At 40.0% G+C, this 24,650-nt stretch overlaps 1 protein-coding gene across 3 annotated transcripts in view; it reads right to left on the bottom strand.

The window, feature by feature from the left end:
• The window catches only part of Slco1a2 (solute carrier organic anion transporter family member 1A2), a 93,140-nt gene that overhangs the window by 26,355 nt on the left and 42,135 nt on the right, over positions 1-24,650 (bottom strand). For all 3 annotated transcript variants that reach the window (XM_037204008.1, XM_028879880.2, XM_028879881.2), the window contains 5 exons: positions 22,760-22,939; positions 12,068-12,180; positions 9,562-9,703; positions 7,245-7,377; positions 1,891-1,997 (listed from right to left, as the gene is read on the bottom strand). In XM_037204008.1, coding sequence (XP_037059903.1) covers positions 1,891-1,997; positions 7,245-7,377; positions 9,562-9,703; positions 12,068-12,127 — 442 coding nt within the window. In that variant the 5' untranslated portion in view covers positions 12,128-12,180; positions 22,760-22,939. The remainder of the gene's footprint in view (positions 1-1,890; positions 1,998-7,244; positions 7,378-9,561; positions 9,704-12,067; positions 12,181-22,759; positions 22,940-24,650) is intronic.

The following is a 24,650-nucleotide window of genomic DNA, read 5'->3' as shown; positions in this document are numbered from 1 at the left end:
ATCCCCCAGAGGCTCCAGTATTAAATAGTTAGTCTCCAGTTGGTGGTGCTATTTGGGGAGGTGGAGCTGGTGCTATCTGGGGAGGTAGAGGAAGACTGTCACTGGAGATGGGCTTCAAGGGCTTAAAGTCTCACTTTAATTCCATTTTGCTCTCTCTGCCTTATGCTTACAGTTGAGATGTGAGCTCCTCATTCCTGCTCCTGTGCCTTTCTCTACCATGATTGATTCTCACTCCTCTAGAGCAGTGGTTCTTAACCTGTGGGTCATGACTCCTTTGAGGGTCCAATGACACTTTTAAAGAAGTCATCTAAGACCATCTGAAAATACAGCTATACCTTATCATTTATAATAATAGCAAAATTATAGTTATGAAGTAGCAATAAAAATAATATATTGTTGGAGTCATAACAACATGAGGAACAGTATTAAAGAATTCCAGAATTAGGAAGGATGAGAACCACTGCCCTATAACCATAAGCACAAATAAACTCTTCCTTGTATAAATTTGCTTGGTCATAGCATTCTGTCAAGGTCAAAGAAAAGAAAATAATACATACAGTAAGTACCTTTACCCAACATCTGACTGTGTCTGTGAGTCATGTACAGAGACAGGTCACCATGGCTCTGCTATAATCATTAATGAGCTAATCTGTTGATGGAGTTATGAGATGGGAACTATTGATAAGTACTGAAAGGTAGCAGGTGGACCTAATTGGAAGTTAGTCATTGGGGCAGCGTGTACATAAAGGCTATTTTTCACCACTTCCTGTATTTTGTTTTCTGTTCTTCCTGCCTACCAAGAATTGAAGAACAGCATCACCCAACACTCATATCACCATGATATTCTATCCATAAACATGGAGCCAAGTTCCCATGAACCCTCTAAGACAGTGAGTGAAAACAAATCTTTCCTCTCTTGAGTTGTTCTTTGAGGTTTTGATCACAGTGATGTAAAAGTTAGTAATATAGCATATGAAGGGCAGGAGCCAGAATCACAGTGCCTGGGCCCCTAGGATAAGGGAACACCACTCTTTGGTTGAACTGCAAAGTAATGTATCTGTTAAAGAGGGAAAAGGAGACTGAAAGACGAATTTCTGGATAATCAAGGGATTCTGAAATGTGGCATAGTCATGCGCTTTCCCGTGGTACATCAGGTGCACAGCATAGAATGATGGAAGCTTCTTTCTGGCTATATTTCTTATTTGTATAATCACTGGTATGGCTAGTTTTTGTCAACTTGACACAAATCTAGACAGACCTGAGAAGAGGGTATCTCAACTGAGAAACTGCCTTCATCAGATTGGCCTGTGGGAATGAATGTTTATGAGGCATTTCCTTCTTGGTTAACTGATGAAAGACAGCATAAACCACTGTGGGCAGTGCCAGGGCTGGGCAGATTGGCCTATGCTGTATAAGAGAAGTAGCTGAGCAATCCAGTATGCAAGACTCATTGGTGAACTCTGCTTTGTTCTCTACTCTCAGGTTCCTGCCATGGCTTCCCATATGATGGACAGCAATTTGTAAGCTATGTAAACTCTGTCTTACCTGAGTTGGTTTTAGTCCATGTTTTTGCAGCAACAGAAAACAAAATTAGGCCAATCACATAGACCTCATCATGTGTCTAAATCCATCTTTCTAAGTCATCTTCCCTTGTGCACTAATTCTGCAGTGGTGCTGCAGTGGATACCTTTGGCTCATTTTTAAAACACCCACTTTAAGAAACAAAGGAGTCTTAATAAGCATATTCAAACTCAGGAGGCAGAGCATTCTATGTTATTAGACAACTCCCTTTCCTGAAGAGAGAAATAAAGTTTGTCCATTTGTCTTGCGTCCCTACTAAACCCAGTCTCACATTCAAAGCCCTTCATAAAAGAGTAAACATTAGTCAACCTGCTGGGTCATGCGTTGGCGTTAAGGTCTGGGTTCTGTTTCCCGAACACAAGAAACTGTTTGAGGACAAGTTGCTTGCAGGTGAAATTGTTGTTTCATATTCATATCTGTGTGGACACAGGAAACATTCATTGTGAGGATCTGAGTGCAATGAGAGCTTCTGCAAATTAGTGACTCCTGCTTCCCTGAAAACATAGCATCCAGAACCTATACAGACACATTTCCACAGCAGTTGTTGTCATCATCATAAATCCTATTGCAGGGCCAGCAAGATAGATAAGTCAGCAGGTAAAGAACTTTCTGTATAACCCTAATTACCTGAGTTCAATCCATGGAAATCACATAAGGTGGAAGGAGAGGAATGACTCCATAAAGGAGTCCTCTGATCTCTATACTTGAACACCTACACACACACACACACACACACACACACAGAGGCAACTCAAATATATACACAAATACATATGTATTTGAGAGAGAGAGAGAGAGAGAGAGAGACAGAGAGAGAGAGAGAGGAAGCCATCTGTATCATTAGGCTGGACATGTAGTTCTAGATTTAAACTCTAGAACTACATAAACTGGTTGTAGTCACTCATGCCTCTCACCCTAGCACTTGAAAGATGGAGAAAGGAGAATCGGAAGCTGAAGGCCATCTTTATCTAAGCAGCAAGTTTGAGTCCAGTCTGGGCTTCATGAGAGCTTATCTCAAAAAAAATAGGATGGAAAGAAAGAAAACAATGACCTGAATGAATAAAAGTAAGTAACATATATCATCAAAAGAACTTGAAGCCGGGTGGTGGTGGCGCACGCCTTTAATCCCAGCACTCGGGAGGCAGAGCCAAGAGGATCTCTGTGAGTTCGAGGCCAGCCTGGGCTACAGAGTGAGTTCCAGGAAAGGCGCAAAGCTACACAGAGAAACCCTGCTTGAAAAATCAAAAAAAAAAAAAAAAAAGAACTTGATAATCACCAAAAATGTGCCCCTCTTTTACAGTTAGATCTCAAATCTCTACATGTAGGTAACATTGCCTTCAGATTCTCTAATGTTAATGCTCTGTGATTTCTTTTTTTAACTTTATATTTTTATGTATGAGTGCTCTGCATGTTTATCTGCATGCCAAAAGTGGTCATCATATAATTTATAGATGGTTGTAAGCCATCATGTGGTTTCTGAGGACTGAACTCAGGAACTCTGAAAGAGCAACCAGTGCTCTTAGCCTCTGAGACATCTCTCCAGCCCCCTCTGTGATTTCTAAGTGACTATTTCTTAGACATAATTGGGGTGAGATAAAGAAAGAAAGCAAGAAAAAAAAAAGAAACTCACTGAAGTAGAGTTAAGATGATAAAAGTTTTAGAAAGACACAAAATAACACAATAAATCAAGATACCTGCTCTATATTCTCTGAACTGTGGTCCTACCCTTCCTCAAACAATCATTCTCCCGTGTATTCATTAAGCCAAACAGAAGAAAATGTTCACATGTCATAACAAGAGATGACATTATCCATCACCTGACAACACTGTGCCATGGGACCAAAGGTGCAAATAAACTGTGGTCATTTAACTCGATCAGATCACCAAGGGTCAGCTTGTCCTAGAGAGAAATGACAGAGCAACAGTAGAGGAGAATGTGTCAGCTAAGTCCCTCTCCATAGTAGGTATGCTGGATTTATCTCTAAGTGCTTTTGAGAAAAGAGATAACCAGAGAAAACCATGGGCTGCTGAATTCTGTATGAGTAGGGAGCTATACTTGCCAAAATTCTAATTTCTGTGCTGCATAATATAGCACAGAAGTCAGAATCACTTTCCCTTAGAACAACTGCCTTAATATCCCCAAAGAGTTGGCCAGTGAAGTGTGGACAAACTTATGTGTCTCTCTACTCATGATCCCATGAGGCAAGTCAGTTTCAAAGAATGACTTGGGAGAATGTTGGAAAACACAATAATAGTCAAATATTTGTTGATAGAATAGAAACTAAAAAATAATTTTTAAATTCCATCCACAAATTTTTAGTTCCCTTCAAAAACAACTGAGAAGATAAAATATCCTTCATTTAGTTCATTATCCACTTAAAGTTCAGTTGTTCACTCAAGGTCCATTTATTCCCCAATTGACAATAAAATTGCAGAAAAGAGTTTCAAAAAAATGAGGAAAGCTCATTTCCTCAAAAACAAAGAACTCCAGATATGGGGATGATTTCAATTGCTACATTGGTGCATGGCATGCACTAATACTGGGTTTGATCCTGAGCACAAAATAAAACAAGATATGGTGGTCCATACCAATAGCACCAACACTCAGGAGACAGAGGCAAAAGGATTAGAAGTTCATGATTATCCTTAACTACAAAGTGAGGTTGAAGCCACCTTTAGCTAAATGAGACTCTCATTCAAAGAAAATAAAAATAAAAGTCTTGTGAGATACCCGGTGCCTCTATGTGTACAGGTGCTTGTGTACAAGCCTGACAACCTAGATTGTATTCCAGGACCTACAGCGTAGGCAGAGAGAACCTAATCCTGAGAGTGGTTTCCTGACCTCACATAAAAGCACACACACTCCACCACCACAACATATACAACAAAATAGATAAAAATAAAAAAACTGTAAGTGAGAGATTGAAAGTGTAGACAACTTAAGCTCAATCAAATCTTGAGTTTGGGATATGGATGTGAGAATGGTCACCAAATCAGAAGGTAAAGGAAATATAACCATCATGCTTTGGGGAGTAACAGGGTATGTTCCAAGTCTCTATTGAAAGTTGCATGAAAAAACTACTAATACAGGGCCTGGCTGGGCACACAAAGCAAAGTCTAAAGTGTGGGTTAAAGTGCACATAAGGAATAGCTAGATCCTTAGACTCATCCTCCATCTCTCCAAGTGGAAATGCTCACAGACAGGAGAGGAGCCAAACTGGTACACTGGGGACACAGGACAAAAAGGAGGATCATTATGTTTTAAAACTATACACACTGAAAGATGATGTTTCCGTTCCTTTCTAGATAGTAGTCAGTTTCTACCTTTTTAGCAAGTGCAGGGAATTCCTACCTAGGATCACAAGTTATACACATTTCCGAGATAGCTCAGTCACCACCCAGTCCAGCTCAATTACCACCCAGTCTAGCTGAGTTACCAGCCAGTTCAGTTCAATCACCACCCAGTCCAGCTCATTCATCAGCCAGTCCAGCTTATTTACCATCCAGTCCAGCTCAATCATCAGCCATTCCAGCTCAATCACTACCTAGTCCAGCTCAGTTACCACCCAGTCCAATTCAATCACCACCCAGCCCAGCTCAATCACATTTTGATTCATCCTACTGCAAAAAACAGAAGACTCCCATTAACCAAGTCTATAGTTATATACAGAATTTCCAGTTAGCTTTCCATTGTAATTCTCAATTAAATATGAACCAATAACCAAGAGCCATCTATGGGGGAGACTCTATTACAGTAAGTCAAAAACAAACAAGAGCTACACTTGAAGAGACCAGAGACAAAAGAGACAGATAAAGAGAGTCACACAGGAAAAGACACTCAATTCTTAAGAAAATAACAAGATGTCCCCTCAGAGGAGATAATCAAAGTAGAGAGGTGTCCTTGGGTGACAAGCCCATCCAAGAGCCTGATGACAAAGATAAATCTCCCAGGAAGTACCTAAGAGATTCAAAAACGTGAAATTAAAAAGATGACAAGATATGAATGAAATCTAGGATGCCAGTGCTCAAATAGGAGCTGAAAGAGTGGGAGAAGGAGAAAGTTATCATCAAATAGAAAGGAGGGGGAAAAGTACAAAAACTTTACAGACTGTCCTGACTGAAGGCACCTGATGGAGGTGGCAAAGGACTTAAACCAATCGTCATCAGTGTCAGACAGTGGAGCTAAAAGAGAAACCAGTCACAGGAGTCAGAACACTAACTCTACTTCCAAAACACACAAACTTTGAGGCAATGTCTCCAAAGGCTGTAGGGAATCTTTTTTGTGTACAGAAAGAAGTGAGGTAGAGTAAGAGGGAAGCAGAGTAGGATGCTCCTCCAGTGAGTATGTAAGAGCAAGAAAGAGGCGAAGCAAGGCAGTTGTGGGGGCTCATCCTTGGAGTACCAACACTTGGAAGGCTGAAACAGGAGGATCACCAAGACTCTGAGGCCAGCCTGAGCTACATAGTGAATTCTAGCCCGGGCTACACAGCAAGACCCTGTCACAAAAAGAACAAAGCAGGACTGGAGAGATTGCTCAGTGGTTAGAAGCACTTATTGCTTTTGAAGAAGATCTGGGTTCATTTTTCCAGCACCCACATGGTAGCAGACAACCATCTCTAACTCCACTTCCAGAGGAAACGATACCCTTCTGATCTCTGTGGGCCCCAGACACACACATGGTTCACACGAATACAAGCAGGGAAAACACTGACACATGTCAAATTGATGAAAGATCTTAAAAAGAAAAGGAAAGATAGAAGAAGGAAATGATGAAGAGTAGAGGGGAGGTGGGAGGAAGAGGAGGGAAGAAGCAGACAAATTCATATGGAAGAGAACTACGGGGAATTACAAGGAAATGGCACTGAGCTGGCCTAGAGGTTTGCAGTTCAGAGGAAGGTGGAGAACAGCAGACACCAGCGAGAGGCATGCCCGGGACAACCGTGCAGCCCTGACCTGTTCTGAGGGAAGTTCACCCTGCCAGCCTGTGAGAGCTAGGGAGACGGGGAGAGACTCAGAGAGTCAATCGAATGGGGACATGAGCTAAGCATTCAATCTAGAGAAAGAATCGAGCTCCATAACAAAGAATAGCATGACTCTGTGGTAGGAAATATTATTTTGTGTATCATTGAATATTAAGGTGTTAAAAACTAACAAGACACACACAGGCAAACAGAAGAAAGAACTGAAAACTTTTCCCAGAAAGCAGGAAAGTGGGGGGGGGGCACAACATAATTTTACTTTTATACTTTCCTGTGTTATGATACATTGGTAAATGTGAAAATAAATCAGCCTTGACATTGGTCTGTCCCTTGCTGACCCATGATTATGTCACACTGTAGACCCCTTGTAACTGGAGTGTCTAAATAGTCCTGATGAAGGACTCAGCACAAGCTTTGGCAGATTCAGAGAATCTGTTCAGGTGTCTCAACTTCATGAAAGCAATGTCTCAAATTCCCACTTCACAGTGGACAGGACTGGACCTGAAATGGACCCAGGCTGCAAGAGTCACAGATCACACCAGCAGAGTGGAGAACATAACTTCTAATTTCCATATTAGCATTCTGAACTTTAGGGGAACATTGCTCCTCACAGAGACAAAATTCTGAACTTCATTTCCTGTAGGGAAAAGTTGAACCTAAAACATCAAAGAATGGAATACTCACCGGTCCATCAAGAAATGAGGTAGTGATATTATGAAACACCCTAGGCCCATAACCGCACATCCGACACCAATCACGATAGGCCTGTGCAGTTTTGTTCCAAAATAACTCACAAATATAATCAACAAAAGGTTTCCTAGGAGAGAGGAATGAGAATGCTTGTTTCAGTAAAGTAATAGCAGATCTTAGTCAACAGCCTCTCCAACATTTGGACTCTAAGTTTCATTGTTTAAACAACTACCTTAAGGATACAGGAATGGGTGCTTGGGAGGTTTGGGCATTGTGTGTGTGTGAGTGTGTGTGTGTGAGTGTGTGTGTGTGTGTGTGTGTGTGTGTGTGTGTGTGTGTGTGTGTGTGAGTGATCCTTCTCTGGTCTATTATGACCCTGATGGAAGGTTTTCCTCCATTTTGGAGAATATTAAGGGCTCTTTTCAGGATTATCCAGCCCTTGGGAATAGATACAAAAGCAGCTGTCAGCCTGCACATCACCTCTGACCTGTCCTCTCATGTCAAAAAGTCAAACCAAAAATTTATCTGTGGTTTAGGAGAATGCTTAGGTTTAAATAAACTCACTGAGAAATATTATTCTGACAGAGAGGCCTTTGATGAAGATGTTAAGAGATGAAAGAACCAGTGTGGCCTGGTGGCACAGACCTGCCATCCCCAGTTACAGGGAGGATAAGAGAAGAAGACTACAAGATCAAAGTCACCCTGGGCTACAGAGGGCGTTCAAGACCAGCCTGGGCATCTTACTGAGAACTTCTTCAAAATAAAGAGTAAATAAAGGGGTTGGGGATAGAGTGGTAGAGTGTTTGCCTCATGTGTGGGAGGCCCTAGGCCCAATCATCAGTATTATGTACATTAAAAAAAGGATTTGAATAGAACCCAATATATCAGTAAGTTCTCAAAGAGGCACTAATTTTTAATTTGATGAAGAAATTTACTATGATCATACTACACATAAAGGAAAGATCAGAAAACTCAAACATACTTCTTTGATGACTTAGCAAATCTCTAAGTGATCGCAAATATTTGAGAGATATTGAAAGACTTTTTCTTCCAATTCCATTTCTCTCTAGTCTGCTATCTAAGTAGAAGAGATGTTGCTTTATTTTGGATGGGGGTGTGTCCCACATCTATATCCTTATTACCCTAGAGCAGCTTCTCTTTATTTCCAAAGTCCCTGTCACCGAGGTGATCATGCAGAAGGTAATGTCCCAGGACACCCACTGTTTGAACTTTCTGTGCCTCTTGCTAGTCTACAGCTGTACCCTCCAGAACACACTGGATCTTGTCTGAAATCTCTATTGTATGAGAGGAAAAGCATCCACCCTCCCATAACACTAGGCTGACTTTGTCCACACACAAACCATTTGATGTTTTACCTTCTACAGAAATCCCTCCTTCACATTTACCTCTCCATTTCCCCATCTGGAAAACCTTTCCTCCTTTAGGAGACTGTCTTCCCAAGCACAGTGTGTCCCATAGACCTTGGATAACCAATGGGCTGAACTTGCTGCATCTAACACACTAGAATGTGACTGAATCTGTGAAAGGTCTATGGAAGGCATTCATCCTGACTGCACTGTGAAGGCCAAGGACACAGGGGCAGAGCAAGCACTAAGGAGATTGATCCTGGAGACAGGATGGAGCATCCTCAGTGTGGGTTTGCTACTTCACCAACTCGATTTTCTTTGCTGTTTTCAATAAATACGTTAAAGGCAATTTCACCTTGAAGGAAGTAAAAACTTAGATTAAACTAGAGGTGAGAGACGCCAAGATCTCCAGGTCACTTTGTCTAAAGAGGGCATCTTTCCCTCCTTCACCCTTTGTACTCTCGTGTCCCAGTTCATTACACTGAATCAGGGGCTGAAGTTCATTCACTCTTCTTAGCAATCATGTCTGGCACAACTCAAACACAGGAAAGCACCCTCATCTTACAAGTGACCTCACAGACACAGTGGGGGAAGAGAAGCACTTGCTGTCTTCTTCAGGACCCTAGTTCCTCCAGGCTCCCACAGCAACCTTGTAAAATGCCAAGAAAAAGTGCCTAGTGTCTCTTTGAGTTATCAAGTGATAGAATTAAATATTAATTCTCTAAATCTTCTGCCACTTGTCAGAAAAAAGAAACCATGTCAGGGTATGCGGCAAAAATTGGGTTCCATCATGGGGATACTTGAATAAGTATTTTCTTCACACCCAAACAAGGCTACTCAATCATATCAGGAAGGATATAACTCAGTCATACCAAATAGTCTACTGAAGGAAATAAGGAGAGAATATCAATGTATAACAATAAGTAAATGTGAAAATCACTCACCAATCTCAAAGCTGCCATTGATAAATCCAACTGTAGATGTCGGTATATCAAATTGTCTCTCTATTTGTGTGAGCATGGAATTCATATAAGTTCCTGATAGTGATTTGGATACAAATGCCCATGTTAATGCCAACAGAAACATCTAGGAAGAAAAGTATTTAAGAAAAAGTAAGGGCTTTGTTTCTCAAATGTATATCTGCTATCTGTTGACAAAACAGTGTTGTGGGATATCTGTATACTGTGTGAAGGTTTATGGCTGTGATTGGGGTAATGAAAAGTTGAATAGCCAATAGCTAGGCAGGAGGTATGGGGGAAGAGGAGGAGAATCTAGGCACCTGGGAGATACCAGGAGACTCAGAGAGTCAATAGGAGGTGTGAGATGGAAGAGAGGTAACACCACGTGATAAAATATAGATTAACAAAGATGGCTTAATTTAAGTTATAAAAACTAGTTAGGAACAAGCCTAAGCTGTAGGGCAAGCTTTCATAATTAGTCTTTGTGACATTATTTGGAAGTGGTCTAGTTGGACAGAAAAAGACTCCTTACAAAACAGCCTCTACCATGAGATGAAGGATTGTATCCAACATAAACAGTCCTTGAACTTGCAAAAAACTTTGAAGTGTAATCGCTGCTCGGTCATGGTGTCGTAACTCTGGAAAAGCAGGGTTAGAAGAGCTGGCTAGCAGTGCTGAGTTCTGTAGGCTTTGCTCATGTATCAGTGTCCCTTATTCACACAGAAAGACAGGCAGTTATTCTATGCAAGACACAGCTATTGATTGCTCTTCAGTACTATACAGTTATCTGCAGGACAAGTGTTGTCCACTTTACAGAAGGGAAGGAACAGGACACAGAATTACACCACGGCATCATTTCTGCAGCAAGCCTACTCTGTTCTATCTGCAGGAATGACAGGTCTCTGGATGTTCCTGGCCAGTTCAACATTTTGCCCTCTTTCTCTGCATCCTTGAGAACAACAAGCTACATTCTCACTGATGGAGGCAGCATGACCTGTTTTATTTTTCTTCCTGGGGCAATATGTCCTATAACCCTTTATCTCAGTAGTCCAAGTGGTGTTCATGGCATGAAGACACAGGAAGAACATTCTGGGGGTCTCTTGGGTGCAGGATGAAATGTGGCTGTGTTCTTATAAGACTCCCCACTACCTGCCTGTTACTAATGAACTCGTGAGTGATGTAGTAAATGAGCTTCCTGTTTCCCTCAACTTCTCTTCCAGCAGCTGGTTGATGGCAAGTGTCATCAATCCAGCGTCTGTGTACTATCAAAAGTCTAGAGAGTACTTCCATATTATCTCCTCTGAAATAATAGGCAGATCATACTGTGTTAGTGTCACCAGTACCAATTAATTTGGATAAACGAGAACAGAAATAAATGAATAAAAAAAAGAATTGAGAAACATGAACACCAAGTTCAGTATAGCTCAAAAGTACTCTATGATTGTACGAAAGTGTGACTCCAGCTCTAGAAGTTTGTCTTCTAACTCCAAATGCCATTTGCAGAGAAGTTCTCTCTTCCCCCTACAAATCCTTCAGAGGATGTGATTGACACTTGGTAATTTTCACATGGGTTTTATAACTCAGGTCCTATATTTAAAAGCAAGATATATCAAATTAAAAAAAAAAAACAAGCTTAAGGAGATCTTTTATTTGATTTGTGTTTTTGAAGAGAAATCTAAGCAGGTAGTGAGCACAGTGCTCTTTCTCTAAAGCGTTAGGTTCTTGGCAGAAAGTGAACAAAACCAGTGTCCATGCTGGTTCAGGTCCACTGATACGCAACATCTGTATTTATAAAGCTAATCCTGCTGACTGTTCACCTCAGCACTCTAGAGTCTGAAGAAAACTCCTTTGGAGCTGTCTTTTTATTTCTTAAGGGAGTTCTCTTTTTTCTCTTTTTTCTTTCATTCTTTTTCTTTGTGTATGTGTGTGCATGTTAGTGTAGGATGAGTTTATGTGTGTACATGCACATGGGGAGACAGAAGACAGTATAATACACACCTATAACTTTTTAGATCTCACCCTCCTTTAAGACCCTCTAAATCAGTGGTGCTTGACCTTCCTACTGCTGCACATTTAAATACAGTTCCTCCTGTCATATTGACCCCAACTACAAAATTATTTTATTTGCTACTTCATAACTGTAATTTTCCTATTGTTATGAATTGTAGTATAGATATCTGATATGTGGTGTATTTGATATGTGACCCCTGTGAAAGGGTCATTTGATTCCAAAGGCATGGTGACAGACAGTTTGAGAACCCCCACTCTAAAGCATTCTTACTAAGTTTCCTGGATGAATTATCCTGGTTAGACATCCCTAATTATAAAACCAACTTCTTTAAGGCAAGAAATTAACAACAACTTGGGTAGAGGCAAAATGGCTTTTGTGTTGGAAAAATTCTTGTAATCTGAGCAATGTTACAAGGACTATCAAAACTTTCTTAAAAGATTCTCGTGCACATATACATGCATACAAACTAACAATCCATACCTTGATCTTGGAAAAACATTTCACTCCATGAGTCGCAACCCTGTTCTCAGGTTCTGCCATGTTGTTCTTCTGATTCTTCCCAGATGTCTATGCTTTAAATGTCCTGCTGATGTCTTTGCAAGAAAACAGACAGTTGTTAATTATTACTAAACAAATCATTAAAAAAAAACCTCTCAGAACTGGAGTGTATCTTTTTTAAAAATATTTTTAAACAGAATTCTTTATTGATTCTTTGGCAATTTCACAACATGCACCCCAATCTCACTCACCTCCCAGTCACTCCGTATCTGCCTATCAACTCTACAGCATACCCTCCCAAAATTAATTTAAAAAATCATCACTCCTCCATCTTTCCAGCACCTCTTCATTCATCCTAATGACATCAGAAGCTGCAGCAGGTCATGCAGTATACTCTTTTGTCCAATCTGTCCCACTCACAAAATGTTCATGGGTTTTTTTTTTTTAGGTTTGGGGGGGTTGTTGTTGTTGTTGGTTGTTTATTCTTTGTGTCTTAAACATCATGCCTCCAGATCCCACCCATCTTCTTCCCCACACCAAAATAAAATAGAAGGGAAAAAGAAGGGGAAGAGACAAAGAAGGGGGAAATCTCGTCATGGAAGCTGCAGTGTGACACAATGACTCACAAAGTAAACCTGTTTATCCATATATATTTAGATGCAGATTTTATCAGAAAGAATCATTTGTCTGGTTCACGGCCCCTGGTCTCTGCTGCACCATTGATGATGGTCCCTCACTGGGACTCTTCCTCGACATCCTGTTGCTGCCCTGTGTGTGGAGATCCTGCACAGGACTGACACCCCCACTCCCTAGCCCTCATGCTCCAGCAGATCACAGATGGGGTGAATGTTGGAGTGGGTGAGCACATAACCCTGCTTCTGGGCCTGTGTGGTTGCAGGGTTGGTCAGTCTGCCAGCTCTCCCCTGTCTTGGCCACCATCTAAAGAGGTGAAAAAGGTGAGGAGTGGGATGAGGTGTTTATTATTTTTTAATGAAACATTGGTCTGGTTCAAGGCCTCTGGCACACCATTATCACTGGACCCTCACTGAAACTCCTCTCAAATATCCTGCTGATGCCCCAAGACATGGGGAACCTTCAGTTATTGTTCTGCAGGACCAGTCTTTACATGCAGCAGGTCATAGAGGTCATAGATGGGTAGATATTATGATAGGCCAACCAAGACTCAGGATGTTGGTCTGAGTGGAAGCTGAGCGGGTCCTCGCCTCGTCACTGGGACTGCCACCTTCAGGCAAGGGGCAAAGCCAGCTCTCCCAGGCCCATGGTGAAAGGTGGGGCCATCTCTCCCAAGTGTGTGGGGGGGGTACAGCTCTTTCATGGGGGCATGGGACCAGCTCTCCTGCTGCAGTGTCCAGCAAGTGGCTGGACCAGCTATCACAGGGCCAGTGTGGGGCTGACTGGCTCAGTATGGCCCTTGGATTTCAACAAGAATGGTTCTTATTTCCCTCTAAGGTAATGTGGGTAATGGACATAATCACAGACTCCAGCTGCAGCAGGAACATGGACCCAGACATACCCTTGGCAGCCACTCAGGCCTAGACATCACCATGGCCCTGGTGGCAGCACAGGCCACCCAGATCAGTATGGCCCCAGCAGCAGCAAGGCCCTTCCTTGGACACCAAAATGATCTCAAGTGGCTATCCAGACTCCAGGTATCTGTATGGTCTTTGGGAGGACCATGGGCCCAGACATGGTCCCTGGCAGCAGCCCAGACTCAGATGTCACCATGGCCCCAAGGTGGCAGCTCAGACCCTTGGTGTTGGCATGGCCTTTGCTGGTATCAAGAGCCATGACATCAACCCAAACTGTGGCTGCAGAAGGGCCACAGAGGCCTGGGGTGTCTTACTCAGGGTGTCTATTACTGTGAAAAATACCAGGACCAAAAGCAAATTTGAGGGGAAAGGGTTTACTTTTGCTCACAGTTCTGTATCACAGTTCATCATCCAGGGAGGTCAGGGCTGAACTCACAGCAGCAACCTGGATGCAGGGCAGATGCAGAGGCCATGGAGGAATGCTGCCTCTGCTTTGCTTCCCAGGGTTTGCTCATCCTGCTTTCTTATACAACCAGACCTGTCTGCCAGGATGGCCCCAGCCACAGTGAGCTGCGTCCTCTCACCTCAGTCATCAATCAGGAAAATGTACCACAGGCTAGACCATCAGTCAATATCCTGGGACATTTTCTCAGTTGAGGTTCCCTCTTCCCAAATGACCCTAGCCTGTGTCACATTGATATAAAACTTTCCAGTCCAGCTGTGGAGGTTGTGTAATGGGTAACATGTTTGATTCCTAAGCTTGAGAATCTCAGTTTGAACTCTTAACAACCAAGTAAAAACCAGGACTTTCTTTGCACCTGTCTGTAACCCCAACACTGGGAGGACCCAGACATCAGGATCACTGCAGTATGCCAACCTGGCACTCTAACAAAATGAACAACAGACAAGTTCAGTGAATAGACTCCATTATAAAACCTAAAGTACAGCATTCTAGAGGAAGACACTCAGCATTGACTTGTTGCCTTCATAATATGCACACCTGTTTATGTGCACTTGCACCTGCACACATACATGTATATATACACGCAAACCTATTCACTGCATGCACACACACACACACACACACACACACACACGGTGAAATGTGCTCCAACAAATAAAGCTTGCCTGGAAATCAGAGTGCAGAGCTAGCCACCAGAGGTAAGGCAGTGGTGGTACACGCCTTTAATCCCAGCACTTGGGAGGAGGAAACAGGAAGTGATATGGCTGGGTGGAGAGAGGAAGTGATAAGTGAGGTGGAGATAGGAGCTCCCCCTTTTGGTCTGAGTATTCAGTAGAAGTAAAGAGTCTCTCTAGTGGCTGGCTGCTTTGCTTCTCTAATCTTTCAGCATTTACCCCAATATCTGACCCCAGGTTATTATTAAGATCAATTAGAACTTGTGATACTTCTGGGATCCAACTAGTGGGGCATGAATTCACAAAAAAAGCTGCTTGCCTTTGTAGCCATGGCACAGGCTGAAACTACATGAGGCGGGAGTCACTACCCCAATGGCTAAGTTTCTGTTGCAGCCTATCTGCAGCAAACGCCATAGGCTTTTGGGCTCCAAAAACCATAGGAGTTGGCTGCTCTTGCACATTACCCACATACAGATGGCTGGCTCTTTGGCTTCTTCTCTCCTGGTGGGTTGTGGGCTCTCCCTGGAACCACTCTGTGGGCTGCTACCACACTAGGTAGCTGCCTTGTAACCTGTCCTAGCTTCTACTGTTCTACACAGAAGCATTCAACTTCACATTTGAATCATCATTGTCAGCAGATTTGGTGAGACAATTGGGGGAATTAATTAAAAGAGAGTTTTTTCCCACATTGAAAAATTGGAAACACTATTATAATGGAGGAAGTTAGGTCTCTGAATGATGATACACTGGATGGTTTGAAAATGGAACAATTAAATGAAAGGGTAATTAATTTAGATGGGATTTATATAATGTCAATTATAAATATTATCTGTTATTTTTGTTTATCACTAAAATATTTGGTTAATATGAGTGCTAAGACACAAGTTTTAGAATAACTTACTAAAACAGATCATAGAGATATTCAGACCCAGACAGAATAATTTAAAGGAATACCAATCTCAGCATTGCATTATAAGGATAGAGAGAAATAGCCTAAGGTTTTCAAACAGCCAACCTTAATTTATCCTGTAACCTTACAGGAACTGCCAAATGATAGATAGCCTCAAGGCTGTGTGCAAAGGCAGACACTGAACTAATGAATGTAGATCAACAAGAGACAGACAGGGTAACCTTTTGCCATTGGGAAATGCCTTGGTGGCCTCTCACAGACCACCATGTCAAATTCAGTTCAGTCATTTCCTGTCATCATTAAGGAAACTCCTTCCCAGAGCAATTAAAGAACCCAATGCATATTGGAAAAAAACATACTGCTCTGGATGATAGAACAGCTGTAGAAGACAGAACAAAAAATTCAGGAGAAGCCATAAAGCAAATATTTTGGCAAGCTTCTATAAATGAACAAAGACCAAAATTAAAAATACATATAAATGACATCATCATTGAAGGTCTTGTAGACACAGGTGCAGATGTAACAATAATTGCACCAGAATCTTGGCATTCAAACTGGCCTCTTCAGGAAGTAAATGTTCAGCTTTTAGGGATTGGAACAGTATCTCAGGTAAAACAGAGCATGATATGGGTCAAATGTATAAGGCTAGAAGGACAAAGAGGAAAAATTAAAGCCATATATGACTAACATAGCAATGAATTTATGGGGATGTGACTTGTTACAGCAATGGAATACTCAGATTAACATTCGTCCAATCTCAGAAACAAACTATAAATTAACAGATGTTTCTGGGAAGAATATTAGAATATAAAGAACAGTCACCTAACATTCAGGTTGTACAAGAACAGGGCACAACAACTGCTGATATTTCAAAGGCAACAACAGCTCTACCTTTAAAATGTTTAACAGACAAAGCTATATGATTTGAGGAATGGCCTTTAACATTAGAGAAACTACAGGCCTTAGAACAGCTGGTGTAGAAGCAGCTAAATGCTCAACATACTGAAGAATCAGCCAGCTCTTGGAATTTTCCTGTATTTGTTACTAAAAAGGAATCTGGAAAATGGAGAATGGTAGCAGATCCAAGAGCTGGTAATAAGGTGATTCAGCCAATGGGCTCTCTACAGTCTGGAATTCCTTTGCTTTCTCTGTTACCTAAAGGAAGTCTTCTTATAGTTATTGATTTAAATGACTGTTTCTTCACTATACCTTTACAAAAAAAAAGACAGAGAAAAATTTGCCTTCATGGTGCCTACTTATAATAATTCTCAGCCTGTTAAGAGATATCAATGGAGAGTTTTCTCACAGGGAGTGTTAAATAGCCCCACCCTGTGCCAATATTTTGTAAGTCAACCATTGGGAATGATACATACACAATTTCCTCAATCTATTAATTATTTAGGATATAAAATATGTCTTCAAAAAATTAGACACCAAAAGGTACAAATTAGTAGAGATCAATTGCAAACTCTTAATGACTTTCAAAGATTGCTAGGAGACATTTCCCATCTACAGTCCACTATTGGAGTAGAAAATAAAAAACTGATTAATTTGTTCAAAACCTTAAATGGTGACAAGGACTTAAACAGTCCAAGAAAATTAACAACTGAAGCTGAGACAGAATTGGCTTTTGTGGGAAAGAAATTACAGGATGCACATGTGGATCATTTGGATACAGAGCTTGACTGCATTCTGATTATTTTACCCTCTACACATTCTCCTATAGGAGTATTAATTCAGAGGGAAGATATTATCTTAGAATGGATCTTTTTACCAATAAACAAAGTAAAACATTAAAAATGTATTTGGAAAAGGTCTCTGAGTTGACCCTAAAAGGAAAATTGAGACTTCATCAATTAGCAGGAATAGACCCAGCAGAAATTGTAGGACCTTTTACTAATGATGAAACTGACAAATTATGGGCATAAAGTGAACCTTGACAAAGAGCTTTCAGTAATTTTTTGGGAGAGGTTAACAACAAATATCCCCAAAGCAAAAGAATTCAATTTATAAAAAGAAGTAACTGGATCCTTCTAACAATTGTAGGAGGTACACCAATTTATGGAGCCCCTAAATTCTATATTGATGAAATGAATATAGAATGAATATGAATCAGAAAAGGCAGGTTAAAAATCAGAAAATTTAAGTAAAGCCCTTATGATTCCATCCAAAAGTCAGATTTATATGCTATTTTGATGGTATTAATGGATATTACAGAACTTCTTAACATAGTTATTGACCCTAAGTAGGCAGAAAAAGTTGTTTTACACCTTGAAATGGCTAAATTTATCCCTGATGAGTCAGAACTAACTTTACTATTTATTCAGTTATAAGAAATAATCAGGAATAGGGATGATCCCTTATATACAATAGACATTCAATGCCATACAGGTCTGCCAGGCCCTCTAGGACAAGATAATAAATAAATTGATCAACTACTGATAGGAAATTTGCTTGAGGCCTCAGAATTTCATTTAAAAAAACACCATGTGAATAGAAAGGGTTTGAAAAAGGATCTTTCCATCACTTGTCAACAAGCCAAGAAAATTACAAGTAAATGTTCTACTTGTTCTTTATACAAACCAAACTCCACTACCTACAGGAAATAACCCAAAGGGTACTCAAAGGAATAAAATTTGGCAGATGGATGTGTTTCATTTTGTAGAATTTGGAAAATTAATATATGTACACCACACCCTTGATGCCTATTTAGTATTTCAATTGGCAACTGATTTGAGTTCTGAAAAGGCTGATTCTGTAATCACGCATTTGCTAGAAGTTATGGCCATCATGGGTATACCTGCACAAATTAAAACTGACAATGCTCCAGCACATGTCTCTGGTAAATGAAACAGTTTTTTCCTTTTTGCAATATAAAGCATATTACAGGTATACCAAGCAGTCATAGAAAGGTCAAATCAAACACTTAAGTATATGCTAAATAAGCAGAAAGGGGTAACAAAACCCCCCAGAAATAGATTACATAATGCTCTGTTAACTTTGAATTTTCTCAATGCTAGTGAGAAAGGAACAACAGCTGCAGAGAGACATTGGGTAATAAAAAAAAATCTACAGAACTAAATCAGCCTATATACTTTAAGGATGTGCTGACTTCAGAATGGAAACCAGGATATATGTTACATTGGGGAAGACGTTTTGCTTTTTTTTCTACAGGAGAAGAAAAGCTATGGATACCATCAAAATGGATAAAGGTTTGATTTGAACAAGAGAGACCTCTTAATTAGAAGAGATGATAGTTCATCAACCAGCATGACCATTCAGTCCAAACTAACTTATATGACTAGCAAATGCTTTTCATTTCCTCAGATGTAACTTGTCAAAAGGGAACCTCCCCAAAGTTAGGGCTGGGAAAGTGTTGTGTTTTTGTCTTTTCAGGAGAATAAAAGTTAAGGGATCTGAAGACCATTGGACAAATGAGATATCTGAAGAAAAAGGACAAGTCACCCAGAAAAAAATGTCCCAAGAAAGGGAGTAAATTGGCCTATTGATATATCACATTTTCAATTAAATAATATTTCATAAGTCTCCCTAAATGTTTGTTTCTGCTGTTCTCTACAGACACATAAATCAAATGGTCTGTATGTAGTCCCAGTTCAATTAAAAATTAAAGCTGGCTTTGGAGTTGGAGTGTGGCTCTCTTCTTCTCTAAACTCAAGCATCCTTGTTAAAGTAAAATCCAAAATCTCTGTCTCATGTCAGAAGAGCAACCTGATATGGAACAGAAGAAAACCAAAATTAAGGGACTATTTTATTGCCACTAATTTCACAATCCTTTGGTTTTATTTTAACTCTTTAGAGCTTTTTTTTAAGTATAAAAATTATCCCAAAATTTATAAGATTAATATATTTAAACTTCTTGTCATGATATTAATGGTCATATAGAGTACTAACTAATTCTAGAAAAAAAGCTTCATCTAGCTTCCTGTACATGATTTCAGGTTTGAGGCTCTATCAAGTAACTAAGAATTAAATTTTTGTACTCTAGATGTACATAATAAATATTGATCCTTTAACCTCTTTGAGATCTGCTGCATATGACATTTAAAATCTTTAAGTTTTCTGCAGTGAACCAAGACTATGCCTAACAGAGAACTTTGAAGTCTCCAAAAGGATGATGGGGCCGCACAACAATTCCACATGAACTGTGAAACACCACTATGCTGAAAAGCACCACCTGAAGATCGGCTTTGGACTACAAACTGCTCAAGGTGCTTGCTGAGATGATCCAGCCTCACAGACTACTCTAGCCAGGACTTGAGACAAGTTCTGTACTTTCCCATTACTTAGAAACTAAACAACAAATGATACTGTTATTTCTCCCAGGACTTGACAATTAACCCAATTTTTTTTCTTTTCAGGATCCCCTAAAGATGCCATTGCCACCAGACAGCAGGAAGTGAACTTAAGAACATGACACCCACATTCCCAAGAGGTGGGGGTGGGTGGTTTTTGGTCTTTCAGTGGGTTGTGGATATTTGTCTTCATTTAGGGTGGTTAGTTACAAGTTGCTATTGCTGATGGTCAGGAAAAAAATCTGAATAAAGATTAGATTCAGGGTTCTTGTTTTAAAAAGAAAAAGGGGGGAGCCGGGCGGTGGTGGCGCACACCTTTAATCCCAGCACTCAGGAGGCAGAGGCAGGCAGATCTCTGTGAGTTTGAGGCCAGCCTGGTCTCCAAAGCGAGTTCCAGGAAAGGCGCAAAGCTACACAGAGAAAGCCTGTCTCGAAAAACCCAAAAAATAAGAAAAAGAAAAAGAAAAAAAGAAAGAAAAAGGGGGATATAGATATGATAAGATTTAAGGGTAGATTATGAAACCTGCTCTGAAAAGAAATAGGGGGGATATAGACATAGAAAAAAAGGTAGGTTATTTTATCACTTTTAAACCAAAAAAGCAACTACTAGTTTTAAATATTTTACATTGATATGGACCTTTGTATATTGATGCAAAGTTGAGATTAATTTTAGAGCATACTGTACATAACATTTCTAATCTCGTTCAAGGTGTTATACATATACATCTCCTTTAACAATGTAATGCAAATTGCTTGTCCTTGAAAGTTATTATTACCAACTATTTAGAATAATGAATAAATGCATGTTCGTAGTTAACCACCTATTATAATCAAACTTGTGGAAATCTTAGGTATGTTTTCAGAGTCAAACAAATATATTTTAGGTAGACAGGTGGTCTTCAAACACTTCAGAGATCTACATGCTATGGCATTTAGGATGTTTTAATAACATAGGTTCTTTTTTATGACAATGAGACATGTCTGCTCCTGGCAGCACCAATCTGCTTCAGAGAAGATGATAGGCATTGAAGAAACTCTGTATGGAGTTTACTTTTTTTTTTTTTTTTTGTTTTTGTTTTTGTTTTTTTGAGACAGGGTTTCTCTATGTAGCTTTGCGCCTTTCCTGGAACTCGCTTTGAAGACCAGGCTGGCTTCAAACTCACAGAGATCCACCTGGCTCTGCCTCCCGAGCACTGAGATTAAAGGCATGTGCCATCACCACCCGGCTTGGAGTTTACTTTCTTTGTGGCATAAGTTAGCCATTGGTCAAGAAAATGCCCTTGTCTTAATTGTTGGCAGTTACTATTCAAACTGGACCATCAAGATACAAAAGAAAGGGGAGGCAGAGGCAGGCAGATCTCTGTGAGTTCCAGGCCAGCCTGGGCTACCAAGTGAGTTCCAGGAAAAGGCGCAAAGCTACACAGAGAAACCCTGTCTCAAAAAAACAAAACAAAAAAAAAAACCAAAAAAAAAGATACAGAAGAACTACTGAACTTGATCAAGACAAGATAGGACATCTCTTCAAATATCTTGCTTTACAAAAAAGTCTGTGAGATATGCTCAGCCTGTAGTCCAAAAATGGATGTCCCAACATTGCAGAGGAACCATGGGTGACTATCCAGGCAGCCAATTGTTTCTGTCATTGCTCACATTTTTTGGAAGTTCCTTGTTTGCACTTTCTGCTTACTCAAGTAATATTATTTTCTTCTTGGGTCTCTGATGGAGTTGAAGACTTCATAGTTATTGTTATAGTTTTTCTTGTTACCAGATTCAGAAAAGAAATTCACTAAGGAGGTGTAAAGTATATGAAGTTGAAAGATATTAAAAGATAGTTTTGGAATATTTCGAATAGAAAGTGAATTAGATATAACCTTTTGGACTCAACAAGATAGGATAGATACAGAGTATTTTCTCTGAATTTGTCAGTTGTTAATTGACTAGACAATGTTGATATATTTATTGCCTATTTTTTGCATATAGATATTGTACTTATTCTATATAGTTTTTCTTATATTAGTTATAATGTGCTTTTTTATTTTAGACAACAAGGGGAGAAATGTTGTGATTTTTTGTGTGCTCTAATAAATAAAGCTTCTCTGGAGATCAGAGTGTAGAGCTAGCCACTAGAGGCAAGGCAGTGGTTGCACACATCATTAATCCCAGCACTTGGGATCTCTCATGCCTTTGACCCCAATACTTGGGAGGCGCATGCCTTTAATCACAGCACTTTGGAGGGAGAAACAGGAAATGATATGGCTGGGTGGAGAGAAGAAGTGATAAGGCAGGGTGGAAACAGGAGCTTGACCCTACTGGTCTGAGGATTCGGTAGAGGTAGAGGTAAAAAATCTCTCTAGTGTCTGGCTACTTTGCTTCTCTGATCTTTCAGCATTTGCCCCAATATTTGACTCCGGGTTTTTTATCATTAAGACCAAAGAGAATTCACGCTACACACTCATACACACACACTCATACATACACACACACGCACACACACACATACACACACCACTTGAAAAGGAACAACTTAACCAGTACCTTGAATATTATAAAACTATCTAGGAAGTTTTGATTCTGACTGACCTTGAAAATAATGCCATAAGGGAAGATTTGGCTTGTTTGATTGGCTTTTTCAAAATGGTGATATTAAAGCTAGCATCAGAGCTTGTTAAGCTCTGACTTTAAGCCAATGACAATATGGTTAAAATAAAGCTCTTCAATTCTTTATCAAAGTAAATGAAACCCAGATGATGCCCTTTAAACTCACTTGAAGGCTGCAGCCTTTAAGAACTCGAAGACATCCACTGTGTTTGTTATAAATCTCTGCCTTAGTGAGACCACAAAGGCCCTTTAACCAGGCTTCCTTTTTGAGTTCTTTGCATTCCAAGACTTCCCTGAAGTCTCAAGAAGAGATACAATTTCTGGGATGCTGCTGATTCACAGAAACCTGGGGAGACACAGAATTTTAATCAAGAAAACAACCTAAGTAAAAACAACAAATAAGTCAATGATCAGGGACAAATCCAACACTTCCAGCTTTAAAAATGCAGGGCTATGAAAAGACCAGACACCCAAACAAAGATTTATACATGGTTATTTATGACCTATATTATGTATGGGTGAACATATCCCCCTCTGTATAGGCTACATGTAAGTTCAAGTATTTATATGCAATGCGGAAAGGTGACTTGAGCTCCATTCAACTGCACTATCCTCATCAATCTATCTATTTTGTGTCTTGGAAGTAGGATATTTTTCATCACCATTAAATATTTTAATTTCACATTTATTCCAGAAAAATCTATTTCAACATATTTGTATGATTTCTCAGCAGTATCCACAGCACTAATTTATGAAATCTCTGAACAACATCCATTTAACAAGTAATCTAAAATGACTCTAAATTTATAAAACACTTAAATAAAACTTTACCAGAGTTCCAAATCCCAGTTGTCACTAAGTGATTGTGTATGACTGTAGTTATCTTTACTGCCTTTCAGTTACAATGAATACTTATTGAACACCTACTATGTGGCAATCACTGCATGAACCACTAAGATTGAACAAAGAAGAAGAAAAGATTGCTGTTCTATGGAGAATTGAAGTTGTTTGAGATGCCTCAGTCACCACAGCAAGTTGCTTGGACTCAGATCCCAGGAAACCTATGCTTCTATTGGGAAAAAATGGGAATAAAGTTGACAATAAATAATTATAAATAAATAAATAAAGGTGCACTGGTACAACTTACTTATGTGTAAATAGGAAAAAATTCATAGGATATGGATGAAAATTATAGGGACTATCTTGGCAGTTACGAACATACATAGGAACAAAACCTCAGACTCAAGGCTCCCATGTTGCTGGAGGGCTTCTCTCCAGGTTCCACCAAGCCCCGCAGTCCCACAATCCACGTATAAAATAATCACTCAGACGCTTATATTACTTATAAACTGTATGGCTGTGGCAGGCTTCTTGTTCTTTTATCTTAAATTAACCCATTTTTATAAATCTATACCTTGCCACATGGCTGGTGGCTTATCGGTGTCTTTACATGTTGCTTGTCCTGGCAGTGGCTGCAGTGTCTCTCTCCCCTTCTTCCTGTTTCCCCAATTCTCCTCTCTCCTTGTCCCACCTATACTTCCTGTCTGGTCACTGGCCATCAATGTTTTATTTATATAGATCGATATCCACAGCACTTCCCCTTTTCTTCTTTTTTTTAAAAAGGAAGGTTTTAACTTTAACATGGTAAAATTACATATAACAAAACAATTATCGAGCAAGAATTACAGTTACAATATTAAGGAAGATGTCCTATCTATCTTATATTTGTGAGTTTAAGGTTTTATATCCAACGTATCTTTTATCATAACTGAGGAAATTACAAATATCTAGTCTTTAACCACATCAAAGACCTCAGAAGGATATAATAATACCTGAGAAATGGGAGAAGGATGTATGTAACTTTCGGGAGTCTTACAGGGTGGACAGAGACAGCTGACAGCCTGGACAGTCATTCAAAGTTCTCTTGTAAAGTTGGGGCATCAGTCTTCAGTCCGCAGGCCTAGAGTCTCTCATTCACTTTTTTCTGTGTCCTGTAGAATGTCTGGCAGTTTCCTCTGTAAATCAGGATCCTGAAGGATCATTTTGTCAAGCAAAGT

This window comes from Peromyscus leucopus, chromosome 3 (assembly GCF_004664715.2).
Source record: "Peromyscus leucopus breed LL Stock chromosome 3, UCI_PerLeu_2.1, whole genome shotgun sequence".
Taxonomy (NCBI): domain Eukaryota; kingdom Metazoa; phylum Chordata; class Mammalia; order Rodentia; family Cricetidae; genus Peromyscus; species Peromyscus leucopus.
This window is presented reverse-complemented; position numbering and strand designations above follow the sequence as displayed.